This window comes from Castor canadensis, chromosome 13 (genome assembly GCF_047511655.1).
Source record: "Castor canadensis chromosome 13, mCasCan1.hap1v2, whole genome shotgun sequence".
Classification (NCBI taxonomy): domain Eukaryota; kingdom Metazoa; phylum Chordata; class Mammalia; order Rodentia; family Castoridae; genus Castor; species Castor canadensis.
The window spans coordinates 1,063,033-1,075,460 of NC_133398.1; the positions used below are offsets into that span (position 1 = coordinate 1,063,033).

General features: G+C 53.5%; 2 protein-coding genes across 2 annotated transcripts; both read left to right on the forward strand.

Moving 5' to 3' along the window:
- On the forward strand, positions 1-3,537 carry Lcn8 (lipocalin 8). Its single transcript, XM_074052617.1, has 8 exons — positions 1-162; positions 380-516; positions 1,411-1,490; positions 1,983-2,087; positions 2,268-2,369; positions 2,471-2,496; positions 2,834-2,859; positions 3,418-3,537. The coding sequence occupies exons 1-7, from the start codon at positions 67-69 to the stop codon at positions 2,852-2,854; spliced, it is 567 nt and encodes a 188-aa protein (XP_073908718.1). The 5' UTR covers positions 1-66; the 3' UTR covers positions 2,855-2,859; positions 3,418-3,537.
- Positions 3,538-7,988: 4,451 nt separating this feature from the next.
- On the forward strand, positions 7,989-12,004 carry Lcn6 (lipocalin 6). Its single transcript, XM_074052657.1, has 5 exons — positions 7,989-8,005; positions 10,488-10,561; positions 11,164-11,274; positions 11,505-11,606; positions 11,829-12,004. The coding sequence occupies exons 1-5, from the start codon at positions 7,989-7,991 to the stop codon at positions 12,002-12,004; spliced, it is 480 nt and encodes a 159-aa protein (XP_073908758.1).
- The last annotated feature ends 424 nt before the right edge of the window (positions 12,005-12,428 follow it).

Consider the following 12,428-nt stretch of genomic DNA (forward strand, 5'->3'; position numbering starts at 1 on the left):
GTCTAGAGGCCCTGTATCAAAGCTGTGCTCTGGGGAGCTGGTCCTAGGCATCTGCCTGCTGGCCACATGGAAGGAAAAGTGCTCCTCACCCTGCTGGGGCTGTGCATGGGTCTGGTGGCTGGGACACAGGATGCTGTGCTGAAGGAATTTGACTTTGTCAAGGTAGCCATAGTCACCTCATGAGCTGAGCTTAGTGCTCTCTTGGGACCTGCCCAGAGCTAGCCTAGAGAGGGGCTTTAGGACTCCACCTTGTGAGGTACCCTCCACCCTGAAATCTTCCAGACTGCTGCACCCATTAGAGGGAAGGGCAATGGCAGGACGCCTGATCCTGGACGCTTGTGAACCTGGACAGCTCTCTTCCTTGCTCCCTGTCCTCTAGTTTTCAGGCCTCTGGTATGAGATTGCCTTTGCTTCCAAGATGGGTATGCCCAGCTTGCCCCTCAAGGTGGAGAAGATGGGGGCTGTGGTGGTCAAGCTGGAAGGGAACCAACTGACCCTGACCACCACCTATTACAAGTGAGTTGGGGCCTGACCTTGGGTCCAGGGGCTAGTGTCGGGGGAAAGTTGGAGCAGTGTTCGCAGTGTGCTCTGTTCATCCTGGAGTCCTTCCACCTATGTGTCTGTGCCTTAGCCTTGGCCGCAGAGAGGGACGAGGGGCAACCTGGAGCAGCACTGATCTCTGATCCTAGGGCCAGTGCTGGGGCTTGGCCTCCAGTTCTGCCATCTGGGACTCTGATCCAGGCAAGTGAGCTAGCTCTGAGGTCCACTTTTCCAGCTGTAAGGCTGTGAGAAGTGACTGAAGAGAAGTTGGGCAAGGTTGGCTCAGGTCAGCAACTCACGCTGGCACACCGGGCAACAGCTAAGTTCCCATGGGCCAGTTGGCCAGAGGACCTGCTTGCATATGTGGAACCAGGTCACTTTGTCAAACGTGGTGTGTCCCTGTGCTTCAGAGAGTGTGTCCTCAGTCCTTTCTGTGTCTGTGAGCCTCAGCTATGAGGGTTCTCAAAGCAGACCCCCTTCTCTAGGGACTTGTCACTGCTGCTTTCCCTTGTTACTCTGTGAGACAGCCTTCTTCCTGTGCCAGGCACTGAGTTGGGGTCCTGCTCTCTGGGGTCATGGGTTCAGAGGACATTAGAACCCCTGTATCTGACTGGTCTCTGGACTTCTGGACTGTTTACCAAGCAATCACGGTGAGAGCCTGGGGCCTGGTAAGTGAGGGCAGCTGGTTGGCGGCACCTCATTGTCTTTCTTTTTTTTGAGCCAGGGTCTGGCTATCTAGTTCAGACCTCACTATGCAGCCCTGGCTGGACTTAAACTCACTCTGTAGTCCAACCTGGCCTTGAACTCGTGATTCTCCTGCCTCAGTCTCCTGAGTGCCAACGTGCTTGACTTGCCTTTTTGTCTTTCTAGTGAGAAGGGCTGTGTGATAGAGCAGGTCAGAGCCTTGCCGGGGGACGCTCCAGGGAGGTTCAAAGTCATTAGAACAGCTGGTAAGGGTCCCATTCCTGTGTGTGGTGGGCGTGATGGGTTGTCCTAGGTATGCTTTGCTCCTGCTCTGGGCTCATGTTCCCTGGCCAGCTCCCTGCTGTCCTGGAGGGGAGGACTCTGTCCCTTCCTGTGAGGGCCTGGCATCAGCAGGATGCTATCTGGTCATCCCAGCCTTGCGCCTTCAGTGCGTGATGGCTCCATACCAGGCTTCCACGCCCCGATGCTGGCTGGGTGGCCTTGTGGCCACTGTCCCAGGCCTCTAAGGTCTTTACCAGAGTTTGGTAACCTCCTCTGAAATCTTAGAAAGGGTGTGATATAGCATCTTCTTGTCATGGTCAGTGAGGTTCCCCCTTTCAGAGAGTCCCTCAGACAATCCCAGGCCCACTCCCTCCCTTTTGGGTGTCCTCATGCATGTGTGTGTGCCAGGTGGGAGCCAGCTCTGGAGCTGGAGCCCTGGCCAGGTGGGGGATGCTCATATTTGACTTGTGTCCCAGGAGACAAGGATGTCGAGATCGTGGCTACCGACTCTAAGTCCTACACCATCATGGACGTCTTTCTCCAAATGGCTGGGACAGTCCATCGGGTCATGAAACTTTATAGTAAGCCCAGACCAGGCTGAATTTGTCTGGGTGGTGCTGTTGTCACCCCATCTGTGCCCACCCCTGCCCTGCATGGGAACTCCCAGCTTTGAGAGGGGGACAGGAGAGAACCCTGGGGATAAAACAGGGAGGGGGACACTTGTGATGCCCCCAGCAGCCCAGGCCCATCCTCGCCCATAGGCCGGAGCCTGGACCACAATGAGGAAGCCTTGAAGAAGTTCCACATGGTGGCTCAGGAGCGTGGGCTCACGGGGCCAGACATACACCTGCTTAAGAATGACTGTGAGTGTGTCCCTCTTAGGGTTAGGGCCTCCTAGGGATGGGCAGAGACCTGGGCCTGCCTGGCCCCTCCTTGTATGCCACCACTTGACTTTTATTCACAGTGACCTGTGTGAATGCATTGCAGTTGGTAAGTTTTCCCATTCCTGAGCCTGGTGCTGTGCTGGGCACCCGCTGTGGGTGGGAGGCTCTGTCTACTCTGTCCTTCCCATCACATGGGACAAGAGCTAAGCCCAGAGCAGTGTGGGGTCTGGGAGCAGCTGTGGCAGTATGTCTGGCTGCATTCACTGGAGCAGGCAGACCCAAACTCCAGGACACAGGCCCAGCATGGAGGGCCCACTGGAGACTGAAGAAGGCTCGGTGGTCTCCTCTGGGCCAGCTCTTCCTCTGGTCACAGAAGTTGGACTGGGCCCTAAGGTGGGCTCTGATACCTTCCTACCCATACTTCATGCTGTCTTGTCCCACAGGGAGGTGTGCCGAGTTCCTGAAGGAGGTGAGCTCATGCCCCTCAGTCTGTGCTGCAGCCTGGCCCTGATGAGAGCCTGTGCTGGCTCTAGATCCTGGCCTGGCGGGGAGGGGCCTCTCACCCTCCTCCCATCAGGACCCCCAACAGCACTGAGAGTGGCTCCAGAGTTGAGTCTGTTTTATGGTTTGCAAAGCACTGTGCCTGCAGTGTGACCACCAGACTGCCAGGCAGGGCCCTGAAGGTGGGGTGAGGACAGAGCTGGGTGAGGGAAGGGAGAAAGGAGGCCCTTGTCCTCACAGTTCCATCCAGCAGGGCCCTGAAGGGCAGCTGGCCAGCTCTGCTCCTTCAGGTCCTGCCCAGGGAAGAGGGGGCTCCCTGTGTCTGGCACTGCATGACCATTATCTGTCTAACCTCACTGTCCCAGTCCAGCCTCCAGGGGTTGGCACTATGACCGCGTTTTCAGGTAGAGAAACTGAGGCTTGGGGAGCCAAAGCCAGACAGCTGGACATCAGATCCTTAGTCTCTGGTTTTAACCAGTGCCCCCAGGACCCTGCAGGGTTCCATGCACTACTCTTCTGCCTGCAGGAGCTGATCTAGAGGAGCTCCTACCCAGGGCTGAGGCTTCAGCCCCATTTGCCTGGACTCTCCTGTGCCCTGCCTATGGGTCATGTGCACCTGTTCCAAATAAACTTGCTGCAAATGCTGCCCAGAGAACATCTGTCCTGGGGGTGGGGTCGAGGGATGACCAGGGATGTGAGAGGGGGGCACTCCTCTGTGTTTTTCTTGAGTATTCTGGAAAAGGACAGCAGGCTCTGAGGTCCTTTCCAGCCCATCCTTCCCAGCCCTGTCTGTGTCAGACTGTCCTGGGCTGTGGGCCCCATATCCTCATCCTTTCTCTGGAGCAGTTTCTATCCTGCTCCCAGCATCAGAGGCAGCCCCAGGCAGGAGTGAGCAGAGACAAGAGCAGAGCTCAAAGTGCACTCTCAGCTGGTCTCACAAATGAAAGGTGATCATACCCCACTCCTGCCTACATTCTCCCCTGGATCTCTGTTGTCAGAGCTCAAATGCCCCAGCCATTGTTTCCAAGGCCCTCTAGGTGTGGCTACTTTTCCAGTCCTCTGCTTGGCCCCCTCCTACACCCCAGTTCTTTCTTTAACAGTGCTCAGTGTCTGGGTTCCCACTGTGAGCTCTCTCACCCTGTGACCTGCACTGTTGCTGTCCGATTACCCTATTTTCTCTTGCCAGTTGGTGCTGGGGCTGGAAAGCAGAAAGGGTAGGGAATGTGGAATGGTTTTGAGCACAGGTTCCCAGGGGTCAACTGGTCCCACCATTGTAGGGCAAGACAACCTGAGGCTTCCTGGGAGCAGCAGACTCAGGGTGGAGGCAGAAGAGTGGTACTGGGGTCAAGTAGTGCTGGGGGGGGGGCGGAGGACCGGCCCTGCCAGAGTGGAGAGACCTTGCTGACCCTTAGGTGTCTGGCTGAGACACCAAAAAAGGTCCTGCCACAGGGAAGGCCCACACTCTTGGCTGGCTTTAAATCCTGAGCCAAGTACTAAACAACTCAAAGGGGAGACATTTAGAGACTGAATTCTGACATGTGAAAGATGCTTGGGAAACAAAGAGATTTTTCCCAGATGTCTGAATAAAGCTTACACCAGTCTCAAGGAACTTAGCCTGCCATCAGTCTTCCTGCTGGAGCACTGTCTCTCTGGGGGCTGGAGTCTGAAATGGCAGAGATTTAGTTTCTCATGGTTCTGGAATCTGGATCTGGTAGGGTGAGATCAAGGCACTGGGGAATTCATTTTCTGGCATGGGCTCTCTTCCTGGCTTGTGGACAGCAGATTTCTCTTTGTGCCTTCAGTGGAGGGGAGAATGAGAGTGCTCAGTGGAGTCTCTTCCTGTTCTTGTCAGGATGCCAGCCCCACTAAATTAGGGCCACACTCTTTGATTTCACTGAAGCTTTATTACTGCCTGAAGGTCCCTTCTCCAAATACAGTGACATTGAGGGCTAGGATTAATGCATGAATTTTGGGAGAACACAGTTCAGTCTAACAAAAGTCTGCACCAGGCAGGGATGATTAGGAAATGCAGGGCATTTATAAAATATCACCAACAATGTAGTAACTAGTAACACAGTATCAAGTAACACAACTAGCTACATAAAGAAACAAAAAAATATGACCTATGATTAAAAAAAGGGTGGTTAATAAAATCTGAGAAGACCCAAAGTTGGATTTAGAAGAGAAAAGTCTAAAGAAGTATTATAAACATGTAAAAGAAGGGAAAGAGAAGATATACTCTGAGAATTAATAATATGATAGAAACAAATGATTCATTAACGAATGGAGAAAGAACCAACAAATAGCAGATAGGGAAATTCAGCAGAGAAATGGGAACTATCACAAGAGCAAAATGGAAATTACAGAGCTGAAAAGTACAATAAACAAAATGAAAATTTTAATGGATGGAGTTAATAGCAGATTGGAAATGGGAAATTAAAGTGTTTGTGAATCAATCTGAGGAAGAGATTGGGAGCACTACATGGATCCATTGGGTAAGGGCATGAGTGCAAAATAGCCCCAGAAAGACAGGAGAGTGAGAACTGGGCAGAAAAAATATTCCCAGATGTGATGAGAAAGCATCAGCTTAGAGACTACAAGGGTTAGAAAAATAAGTGGGAAAAATAAAGAAAAAAGGCTCAAAAAAAATCTCACCCAGGGACATTCCTTTCTATATTTCTCATCCAGGGATCTTCCTTTCTATATTTCTGTGCTTACGGCTCCCTTTTCTGTCACTGAGAAACCCTTTATCCTCAATGTTTCCTCATGAAGCCCTTCCTAGAGCGCACAAAGCACGTTCAGAATTGCTTTCCCAGCTGCTGGGAAGACACATGTGCTGCTTGGTTCAGTTCCTTCAGTCTTTAGCCTGTGAGTTCAGAGAAAGAAACTCTGTTCAGAACTTACTCAGGGTCTTTCTTTCCCCCTTTGGTGTGATTGTGGCATTTATTTGTACTACAATTGGATTCCATTCTAGGGATTTGTTTGCTTTATGTTTGAGCACTGTTAAACTACATTACTGTGATTCTAAATTTGAAACCACAGAAACGGACTGTTCTGGACTCAGGGGTCCAACTGCTTCCTTTTCCTCCTCCTTCTAGCTTCACCCTTGGGAGCTGGGCTCATCAGATTCCAGTTCATGCTTTCTGTGTTTCTTTCTGCAGACATAAGCAGAAACATGTGTTTTCTTATTTTGCTTTCTGCCAACTTTTAAGTGTCAGGGACATGGCTAGTAACTGATAGCCTCCCTAATTTTGTCCCTGCCTCTTCTTTGGACCACCTGAAAAGAGCCGACCATACTCCCTGACCAATCCCAGGGGTGCCTTGTACCAGGGAACCAACACCAGCTCCCTGGTCAACAGCTTCATTAGGGCGCAGCTAGAAGCTTCTTCCACTAGCAAGCTTCCCACCCCTGCTGAGTGGAGCTCTCTGCCCAGCACAGGGTATGTGGTCAGCTCCCTGCTGGACAAGCTTGGAGTCCATAACCTTGCTTTTCCCATGGTGGGGGACGGGGTTTGTTTGCTCAACACACAACCTAAGCAAGCTTGGTTGTGGCACCGTTTCATGGCCTCTCTGAGAATGAGGACTTGACAGCCCTATACCCAGCAGCCTGGGTGGCAGTGTTTCCTTTGGGGGTCTGGGCCAGGGTCCATGGCTCCCTCCTGAAGGCTTCCGCGTCTAGGACCCTCCCTCTTGTACCCCTGGTAGTGGAGCCTGCACCTTTGGCAGCAGCCCTCACACACCCACCGGTCACAGCTCTGTGCTCTCTGCCTCCCTCCTCCTCTTGCTCTGACTAGTGGCAATGTGCCTGCAGGAAGCCGGCTCCCAGGTGGGGCTTATGGCAGGGATGGAGGAGACTGAGCAGGTTGGGCCTGTGGGGGTGCAACGTTCGCTCAGGGATGGGTCCTGAGCACCCGCAGCCTTGCTGCTCTGCAGAAGTGCTCAGTAAATCCCGTTGATGAACCAGTGGGCGACTGAGTAAACGAATCCCATGTGTGCAGGGCTAAGGCCTTGGCACGTGGCTGAAGGACCCCCCAGCCGCCTTCCTCTGGGTCTCAGAAAGACCCCACCAAGCACCTCTGCTCAGGGGCACGGGCTCCATGACCTGAGGGCAGGAAGCCCACGCTGCAGAGAGCCCTGGGAGGGCCTTGGGGGCATGTGGACAGGCCAGGGGTCTCTGGGAGGGGAGGGGAGGGGAGGGAAGGAGGGGCAGTAGGGTAGGAGGTGGCTGGAGAGTGAACAGGTCTGGATGGTGGGGCGGAAGAAACAGGACATTTTGTTGGGGAGCTGACTGGAGAGTGGGGGAAGTTCCAGGCCAGCAGAGCAGAAGGGAAGGTGGGCCAGGAAGAGTGGGAGGCTTTTAAAAAAGACTTTGGGGGATTTTTTGCATTTTTAATGATCATAATGAAGATACCTAAAACTGTGGTTTCTGGAAGAACCACTTGTTCTCGATCAGATCAGCTCGTGCCTGTCCTTGGTCTTGACCTCAGGCCCTGTTTCCTGGCCTGGCTCTGCAGAGCAGCGTTGGAACCTTTCCAGACTCACGGGGGAGGGGAGGGCTGGAGGGCTTCAGGAGCTCGTTCTGGATCCCTCTTGGGGGAAGGAAGTGTGGACAGGGCAAGGGTTTGCACTGTGCTGTTGTTAGGATGGGCTCTGCACACACTCCCTGGGCCTGCTGGGCTCTGTTCTGAGCCCCACATTCTTTGTCAGCCTCTCATATCTGCACTCCTGGACCCTGGGCCCAGCTGGCCTCTGACCGCCCAGCCTGACGCTTTGGGTTAAGCCCCCAGACACGGACGCCAGGGCGTGGGGTTCAGGAGGGTCAGGCTGACAGGAGAGGCAGGGGCGTCCTGGGTTTTATTCTACTTGGATTTGTTCATTGGCCTTTCAGTAGGAAATACATTGGCACAGTTCAAAAATCAGAGTTGCTGAGTGGGCACTTCAGGTCGTTCCTCCCGCCCTGCCTTAGCCAACCAGGGCTTTGATTTGTGGCCACTCGTCAGAGCGTGCTGTCACACTGTTGCACGGCCATCACCACCAGCCATCCACAAAACTCTCATCTTCCCAAACACTGTCCTCATGTGTTAGCCTTATGTCACCATGACAAAACACCTGAGGTAACAGCTTTTGAGGAGGTGGGGTTTGCTTTGGCTCACGGGGTCAGGGGTTTCAGCCCACGGTGACGTGGCTGGCCCTGTTGTGTTGGGCTGTGCCAGCACAGTACATCATGGCGGAGAACACGTGGTGGAGGAGGCTGCTCACTTCATGACACTGGGAGAGAGCGAGCGAGAGAGAGAGCGAGAGAGAGAGAGAGAGAGAGAGAGCGAGAGAGAGAGCGAGAGAGAGAGAGAGAGCGAGCGAGAGAGCGAGAGCGAGAGAGAGAGAGAGCGAGAGAGAGAGCGAGAGAGAGAGAGAGCAAGAGAGAGAGAGCGAGAGAGCGCAAGGGAGGAAGGGCAGAGTCTCTTCAAGGGCATTGTCCCTAATGACCTATTTCCTTCCACCAGGCCACCTCCTAAAGATTCTCTGGTTCCCAATAGTTGAAGGCTGGGCCCAAGCCTTCAACACCTGGCCTCAGGGACACTTCCAAACTACAGGACGCTGTTAAACACCAGCTCCTCGTTACCTCCCCAGGCCCCTCCCGTCTCTACGGGTCTGACTACAGGGGACCTCAGATAAGTGGATCCTACAGGACTTGTTCCCTAGCCCCATGTCCTTCACGTCCATCCCGCCTTCCTCCCTAGCCTGGCGGTGCTCCTCTGTATGGACGAACCACATGTTGTTCACTCATCACCCATCAACAGTCACTGAGGTTCTTCCCCTCCCAGCCATCTGAACATGCTGCAGGGAACAGGGGTGCACAAATATGTCTTCTAGACCCTACTTCCAATTCTTTCAGGCGCATACCTGAGTGGGATTGCTGGGTCACGTGGCAGTGTCACATTTGACTCTGAGGTGCTCTGTGGAGTACCCACCTTGCCTTTCTTAGCCAGTGGCTGACGGACACTTAGGTGACTGCCAGTCTTCTGCATTTGGACACACAGTAGGCAATGAACCTTGGTAAGTTCGCCTCTGGGGGCAGAGCGTCCACCTGGAGGATTAAGCCCTAGAAGAGCACGAGCCTTTAAAACCACGCTAAGATTCCACCTCACCCCCGTTAGAACAGCCATCATCAGCAACACCACCAACAACAGGTGTTGGCGAGGATGCGGGGAAAAAGGAACCCTTTTACACTGCTGGTGGGAATGTAGACTAGTACAACCACTCTGGAAAAAAATTTGGAGGCTACTTAAAAAGCTAGACATTGATCAACCATTTGATCCAGCAATAGCACTCTTGGGGATCTACCCAAAAGACTGTGACACGGGTGACTCCAGAGGCACCTGCACATCCATGTTTATTGCGGCACTATTCACAATAGCCAAGTTATGGAAACAGCCAAGATGCCCCACTAATGACGAATGGATCAAGAAAATGTGGTATCTATACACAATGGAATTTTATGCAGCCATGAAGAAGAACGAAATGTTATCATTCGCTGGTAAATGGATGGAATTGGAGAACATCATTCTGAGTGAGGTTAGCCTGGCCCAAAAGACCAAAAATCGTATGTTCTCCCTCATATGTGGACATTAGATCAAGGGCAAACACAACAAGGGGATTGGACTTTGAGTACATGATAAAGCGAGAGCACACAAGGGAGGGGTGAGGATAGGTAAGACACCTAAAAAACTAGATAGCATTTGTTGCCCTCAACACAGAGAAACTAAAGCAGACACCTTAAAAGCAACTGAGGCCAATAGGAGAAGGGGACCAGGAACTAGAGAAAAGGTGAGATCAAAAAGAATTAACCTAGAAGGTAACACCCACGCACAGGAAATCAATGTGAGTCAATGCCCTGTATAGCTATCCTTATCTCAACCAGCAAAAACCCTTGTTCCTTCCTATTATTGCTTATACTCTCTCTACAACAAAATTAGAAATAAGGGCAAAATAGTTTCTGCTGGGTATTGGGGGGGGGAGAGGGAGGGGGCGGAGTGGGTGGTAAGGGAGGGGGTGGGGGCAGGGGGGAGAAATGACCCAATCCTTGTATGCACATATGAATAATAAAACAATAATAAAAAAAAAAAGAGCACGAGCCTCATCATGACGGTCCAGCTCTTGTGGCAGTTCCCTTTAGCATTTTCTGGTCCTTCTTATCATGGTTGTCTTGTTCATCTTTGCTGTCAATTTGTTTAGTCTAACAAATAGCACCACACACTCGTTGGGTTTGCTCACTTTTGGGACTGAGAACTCGGGGAGCCTTGACCCCTTTGAGGCTGAGTCTGTTTGCTTGAGTCACAGGCTGACCTCTGTGTGTGCCCTCCGAAGGCCCCATGCTCCTTATGTGTACCAGGTGTCACAGGTGTCCTGGGAGGGGAGTCACTTCTCTGCCCGCACCAGGCAGTCTCCCTAGAGCAGGGTTTCTGGGTAACTGGAACTTCGAGAGGGGAATGAATTCCCTCTGTGGTCTTTCCAGCTGGCTGGCCAGGTGAGGCGTGCCTGTCTCCTCTTCTGGTGCCAGTGTCTTGATGCTGCACTGAGGGGCCCTTTAATTTCCAGGTTGGACGGGTGCCACCACCAGAGCACAATGGAGCTGCTGAAGCGAGATTCCAGATGGGTATTTGAGAACCCCTGTGAGTATGACAACCTCAGGGGCTTCATCCGGGTGATGCTTGGCTGGACTGTCATGGAGGCCAGCCCTTACAGTGTCCCCAAATCCCTGGTTGGCAGGGCCAGGACTGGCAGGAGGGGCCACAGTATTCCAGGGACATTCCCCATGGGAAGTTAAAGGATCTGACTTTGTCAGGGTCTTGGAGCTGATCCTGAGGACAAGAGAGACCCCTGGACAGAGGACTCAGACCCCGTGTCCCCTAGGCATGCACAGATGCCCATGGAGGGGGGCCTAGGCTAGGTCCCGGGACCCCTCTATAGGTGCAGAGGGTTGACTGTCTGGTCAGTAGCTATCTGTCACCACAGGGATGGAATTGGGGAAGGGTGACCCAGTCTCTCCTCAGTTATTCTAGGACAAGGTAGGACAAGCAGTGCTGTCCATCTGTCCATCAGTATCTAAGAGCAGCTTCTCAATGGCACCATGTGGGGGTCAGGAGCCAGAGGACAGAGCTCGGGGTGTCTTCTAGGTCTGATGGGGTCTCACCTTGAATCTGCACCCCCAGTCCTGTGGCTGATCCCAGACCAGTGGCCCTGTCCTCACCTGGGGTACGCATCTGCTTTCTAGCCCTGGGCGTGCTGGATTTCCGGGTACTGAGTACCAACTTCAAAGACTTTGCTGTCGTCTTCACCCAGCTGGAGTTCGGGGACGAGGCCTTCAACACTGTGGAGCTGTACAGTGAGTGGGCACAGGCGGGGCCACTCAGAACCTTTGGCACCCCAGACTCAGGGACTCTGTGTCCACAGGTGGGAGACAAGCAGGGCTAAATCCCTGCCACCTTGAGGCTTGTGGGTCTGAGGGTGTCCTCTGAACAGTGACCCCAGAAAGGGGCTGGGGTCACTGTCATGGGCAGGTGGCCCCTCTCCATGCCCTGTCTGGCTCTCAGAGGCTGCCCCTCTCTTGCACAGGCCGGACAGAGATGGCCAGCCCAGAGGCAACACAGCTCTTCACCAAGTGGAGCAGGGGTCTGGGCTTCCTGTCTGAGCAGCAGGCCCAGCTACAGAAGGACCGTGAGTGTGCTTGAGAGTAGCCCCAGGGGAGCTTATGCAGTCTCTGTGCCCAGGCGATAAGGCCTGGGGGTCATTTCCTGGTTTTTGCACGTTTCTGGGGGCTTTGATGGATCACCCACCCCTGTCAGAGTCAAGCCTGCAGGAATGGTCCCCTCTCAGGTGAGGCCTATGGGCAGGGTCCTGCAGCCCGGTCCTCATAGCTGGCCTGGCCTCTCTTTTCAGTCACCTGTGCAAACAAGATTCTCCAGGTCAGCCTCCTTGTGCCTGACCCCTGGCTCTCCAGGGTCCCTGGGAGGGCTCTTGCCCAAATTCAGGCAGTTGATGCCATGACTGACGAGGTGAGGCTGGCTGACGTCTCTGGTGGGCCGTTCCCCAGTGCTCGCCCTGGTTTTCAGTGAGTATGGCAGCCCTCGCGATGATGCACAGGATTCTGGTGTAGCCGGATGGGTGCTGTCCTCCTCACTTGGCAGCCCAAGGTGTAGGCATTGGCTTCTTGCTCCCACAGGCCCTTGCTGGACTCAGAATAAAGAGATTCTACAAGCAGACCTGCTCCTGTGCGTCTTGACTGGCTAGGTGGTGCTGGGTGAGCAGAGGAGCCAGATAGGCCTATGCAGGGAAGACGAGGGTTCAGAACCTGCAACCCTGGGATAAGAAGACTTACCATTCCTATGTTCCTTGCCAGTGTCTGTGGGTCTGGGGCAGAGTGAGCTGCTTCTCTCTGGGTGGCTCGACACAGCTCCAGAGGGGCAGAGTCTGATCTGCCTGGGTTGGGCCAAGTGCCTGTGGGGTGGATCTGACAATTCTTCAGATAGAACGCTGGAC